General features: G+C 46.2%; 1 protein-coding gene across 1 annotated transcript in view; it reads right to left on the bottom strand.

The window, feature by feature from the left end:
• Window positions 1-5375, bottom strand: part of SACK1D (scaffolding CK1 anchoring protein D) — a 26179-nt gene that overhangs the window by 8430 nt on the left and 12374 nt on the right. Inside the window, 1 exon segment of the mRNA XM_006144137.3 lies at window positions 1458-1625. Within this exon segment, the coding sequence (XP_006144199.2) occupies window positions 1458-1625 (168 nt within the window).

Raw genomic sequence — 5375 nt, 5'->3', positions numbered from 1 at the left:
CTGGCCTTCTGGGTTTCTCTGTCTTTCTGGCAAGTGCACGTGCCCTATAGCAAAAACCTCCCAAAAAAAAAAAAAAATTATTGGGACCAGCAGTTAGAGTAGTGGCTATGTCACTGGACTCCCACATAGTTGACCGTGGTTCGAGTCCCAGACCCGGTGGCTTAAACTCACACCAGGCATGTATGCGTGCGTGCCCAAGATCCCAAGAGGAGAAAGGAGGAGAAGGGTTTGTGGCATGGCCATCCCCCCTGGAGATGTCTCTATGTCTCTCTCTGTCTTTCTAGCAAGCACACACGCCCTATAGCAAAAGCCTCTAAAAAAAAAAAAAAAAAAAAAAATTATAGTAAATATTATTATGTCCTGCCTCTTCTCACGAGAGACCAAGCCAGCCAAGTTGTATATGCCCCTCTAAATACATAAACTCAAATTATTTCCACGATCAGAGGAAAGGACATAAGGCTAATTTTGCAATAATGCAAAGTGTACAGCAACTTGCAATAGTTGGTAGATGAAGTCACAACGTCAAACTTTGTAGCTGCCAACACTCAGGCTGTGTCACCCTTTCTTGATCTAAAACACAGGGACAGTGTGACGTATCTGATAGGGCTGCTTGGAGGAAGAAATTACAGGACGTTGGTCGAAAACACTGAGCAGTGCCACTGACAGAAAAGGAGCTCAACACTCGGTGGTCGCACTGATTAGAAGCGGAGTGGATGGAACCTGCGGTCAAACTGGCAGCTGCCGGGGGCAGCCTGCAGGCAGAGCAGCAGAGCTGGCCTGCTCTTGGTTGGGAGAAGCCAAGGTTTTGAATCCTGACTGACGTTCCTTTTCCACCACTAAACTGAGAAATAACTGACATGCCATACAACTCACCCATTTCAAGTGTACAGTTCTGTGGCTTTAATGTAGCCATAGATGTATGCGATTATCATCACAAGTTGTGAGCATTTTCATCACGTTCAACAATCCATATGTACCCTTTAGCTATCATCCCCCCAACCACCCAACCTCCTCCCACCTCTAGCCCTAAGCACTACTGATCTAAGTCCCGTCTCTACAGATGTCCCTATTCTGGTCTTTCATGACTGGCTTCTTCCACTTAGCATAGGATTTTCATTCCTTTTTATGATCGAATAATATGCCACTGTATGAACAGACAACATACTGTTTACCCACTCATCAGTTGATGGACACTGGGTTGTTCACACCTTGTGGCAATTATGAATAACACTTTTATTAACATTCATATACAAGCTTTTATGTGGACATACCCCTTCATTTCTCTTGCGTAGATACCTAGGAGAGGACCTGCCAGGCCACAGGTGTGCAGGTGTGCACTTGCCGTGAGACTCTGCTCATGACCTCAGTTCCCTCCCAACCACCAACCACCTTGATGATCCCAGATGCTCGGTCAGACTTGTCAACTGTGGCAAAACCTGAAAGAGTGCCCCACAAACCTTTTCCTGTTCAGGATGGACTTTCAGATCCATGCACATATCCAAAAATTGGGAGAGCAGAGCCTGGTCCAGAAGGATGTACACAGCAACTCCCCGTTTCCTACATATTTCCTGCAGGTCTCTGAAGATGTCGATGTCTGTGAACACATCCATCACCACCGCAATCACCTACAGGGCGAGGCAGAGGGAGGAGTGAGCTGTTAGTGCATAAGAATGACAGGGACCAGCAGTTGGCGTAATGGCTATGTCGCTGGACTCCCATGTGGTCGACCGTGGTTCAAGTCCTGGACCTGGGGCTTAAACTCACGCTGGGCGCGTGTGCGTGTGTGCCCAAGATCTTGAGAAGAGAACGGAGGAGAAGGGATTGTGGCATGGCCGTACCCCCTGGGGGGGTGATTTCTCGCTTTTTGTCCTTCTCTGTCTTTCTGGTGAGCGCACGCACCCTAGAGCAAAAACCTCTCCAAAAAAAAAAGAAAAAAGAAAAGAATGACATAGCATCATATCATTGGTCGTCCAAACTCTGGACCCCATCTCAAGGCTGGGAGAGGAGTCCTAGCCCACAATTATCCTCTCTTCCTATTTCTGCAGTATTGGTTTCTCTGCATCATGGATTCTTCTCCAACCCCAAAGACACACACTCAGGCCAAGAACCATATACTCCAACCTCAACGTGGTCAGCTGATACTCTTAGCTGCCTCCCAGCCTCTCTTCCACACCAACAAATTTCTCAAAAATATAGATTAATCTGCCATCTTGCTTACTTTGAACCTGGCTCCATTCAACTTCTGTTCCTTTCCTAAAACCCTAACAGGCTCGATTTGAAGCAGCAAGCTATCAGGTTCGGTGGCCAGCACACTGTCTGTCACCTTAGACATGTTGCTCTCCCCACCAGACTTCAGTTTCCCACGTCTGTAAAACAATACGACCTTAGATTCTCTCTGAGGCCCCTTCTGGGTGGAACATTCTCCAAGTTCATTGATTTTGATTACTGTATAATTTTGGATCATAATCTCAATTTTTTATTATCATCGTCTAGGAATAGGGCCCACCATCTACCACCACCTCCGGGGTAGAAACAGATCAAACCAGTTGCACATATTTTCCCACCTTCTGCCACTCCAATGCTACATATCAAATCTTTTATTTATTTTGAAACTTCCTTCTTCCTGCCTTCTCTTTTTCCTTTCTTTTCTTTTCTTTATTATTTTTTTAGAGATATTTTTGCTGTATTTTACACTCACCAGAGAGACAGAGACAGAAAATGAGAAATTACTCCCTACGGAGGATGGCCATGCCACAATCCATTCTCCTCTTGGGATTTGGGGAACACACACAGACACATACATGTCCAGTGTGAGTTTTAAGCTGCCAGGTCCAGGACTTGAACTGAGGTTGGCCATGTGGGAGTCCAGGGACATAACCATTATGCTATCTGCTGGTCCCTCCTCCTTTCCTTTCTTTCATGAGAAAAAGAGAGGGGGATACTCTTGACAAGATCTTGCTACACCACAATCCCCTGCACAGCCTCCTAGCCAGCCAGGCTCATAGATGCAAGGAGGCACACTCTGTGTCCTCAGGCCAATCCAGTATCTAAACATGGGCTCACTATGCAACCCCAGAATCATGTAATGGCACCCACTATCCACACCATAGCTGTGTCAGCTGTCTGCTGTGCAGAATCTCACAAGATGGCTTCCACTGTGCCAGACTACAGCTAAGAGCTCACGCTCCACCATGCATCCCTAGGCAAATTACAGCTGTTTCAAATGTCTTTCCTCAGCTGCAAAATAGGTGTGTAACAAGAACTAAACAACTATGTTATGTAGAGTACATAAAGGTCCCTGAGTATCTACTCATTTATTCAGAGCTGGGGCTGTCCAGACAGATCAGGGAGACAATGGCCAGCTCCTCTCTCCTTGCTCTTTAAAGGCTGCTCCTGCCGCAAAGCCTCTAATCACACCTTCCACACACTTAAAACCGTGGCCCTCAGCTAACTCCTGGCAGGGTAGTGAGGATGTCAGATCACTTGGGCTTAGAAACAAGTCTCTACAAACCAAGTCTGAAGTCAGCGGTGTTAACTAAGGAAACTGCTCCCTCAAGCCAAGGTTCAGAAGCTCTCTGTAGTCTGGAGCTTACAGGGTTTCTCGCTCCTTCCAGCTTCAACAGTAAAAAGCTATTGGTCTCTCAGAATCATTGACTCTTTTTCTGAATGTTAAAGTTACTCATCACTTTTACTTGAGCAGAGGCCCTTGAGTGGGACTGGTTCATCTCGGTGGGCCCAGAAGGGTACAGGTTTATCATTCCCCTTAAGGATTTGGAGGTTAAAGAAGAAATGCAGAAGGCTGTCCCTTTAGCACAGTCACTAAGACCCAGCAACCTAAAAAACACACCAGGTACACGTGTACACATGCCCAACATCTGGACAGGATGGCGAAACGAAGAAGAGACTGCAGACTGTAGAGTGACCATCACCCAATTGGGGGCAAGGGGAGGCGTGTGCATGCATGTGTGCTCACTTGCTCACTCACATACGCTCTCTCTGGTGAGCACATGTGCCTTCTGGCAATTAATAAAAGAAGAAACGCAGAGACAAATAGGCAATCTTTCTTCAACACCCCAGGATCCCATCCACGAGTTCAGGGACCTAAAAACGGTTCTGGGAAGACACTGCTACGAGGGAGTCTGGGAAGAAAGAACTCTCTGGCTTCTGTGCCTACCTAATCTTCATGAAATCCTAGCTGTGAGTGATTCTTAGTAAAGGGCACAACTAAAACCCACTGGACACAGTGATTTAAAAAAATTTAGCATTCTTTTTTTTTTTTTTTAAAGAGGTTTTTGCTATAGGGCGTGTGTGCTCGCCAGAAAGACAGAGAGAGACAGAGACAGAAAGCGAGAAATCACCCCCCAGGGGGGAGGGCCACGCTGCAATCCCTTCTCCTCCATTCTCGTCTCAGGATCTTGGGCACACACGCACACGCGCCCAGTGTGAGTTTAAGCCACCAGGTCCGGGACTCGAACCACAGTCGAATATGTGGGAGTCCAGCGACATAGCCATTACGCTAACTGCTGGTCCCAAAAATTTAGTATTCTTGATGGCAGGTGGGGTGGTAGTTAAGGCATTGACTCCCACATGGCTGACAGCAGTTCAAATCCCAGACCCAGTGGCTTGCTTTCTCATTTTCCTTTTTTCTCTCTATCACTCTTTTGTCAAATTGAAAAATAATAATAATAAATGGAATTAGATATAAACAATTCTTTAAAAAAATTAAGCATTCTTTCTAAATTGGTGGTATCTTTGGAAGTTATATCCCCAAATAGCTTTTATAAGTCCCATTTTGAGAGTTGTAGCCATCCAGTTCATTCAGGTCATGTAACATTGTGGTACCCAGAAAGGCCTGGGTACAGAACTTTCTGCCACTTACTAGCTGTGTGACCCTGAGCCATCACTGACTTTTAGTTTCCTCCTCTAGAAGATATGGATGATAGGTCTACATCAAAGGGCTACCATGAGGATAAAGGGAGGCAGGCTTGGAAAGGACTTAGCTCAGCAAAGGGCGTGCACTAGGTGTCCAGTTATGTAGTCAGTACCTCAGTACCTCTTCAGCCTACTGTGTGCTGTCCCCGACTGAGCAGAACCATGGCTGTAAAGAATCTTACAAAGTCCAGACTCTGCTTTGAGGGGATGGCATGGGATGTAGGGAAGCAAAATTATACAAACTTTAAGAGGCAGTGAAATCAGGGAACACTTTGAGCATAAGGGATGGAGGAAGGAGAACCAGTAAGTCACTTTCCTTGCTGCGGGGGATACATTGTGGGAACTCAAATGTTTACCAGATATGAACAGGGAAGGCTTCCTGGAGGAGATGGCATTTGAGCTGAGTCACAGATATAGACAAGGTTTGGATGTGAGGACATAGG

The sequence above is a fragment of the Tupaia chinensis genome, unplaced genomic scaffold (genome assembly GCF_000334495.1).
Source record: "Tupaia chinensis unplaced genomic scaffold, TupChi_1.0 Scaffold000115_1, whole genome shotgun sequence".
Lineage (NCBI taxonomy): Eukaryota > Metazoa > Chordata > Mammalia > Scandentia > Tupaiidae > Tupaia > Tupaia belangeri.
This window is presented reverse-complemented; position numbering and strand designations above follow the sequence as displayed.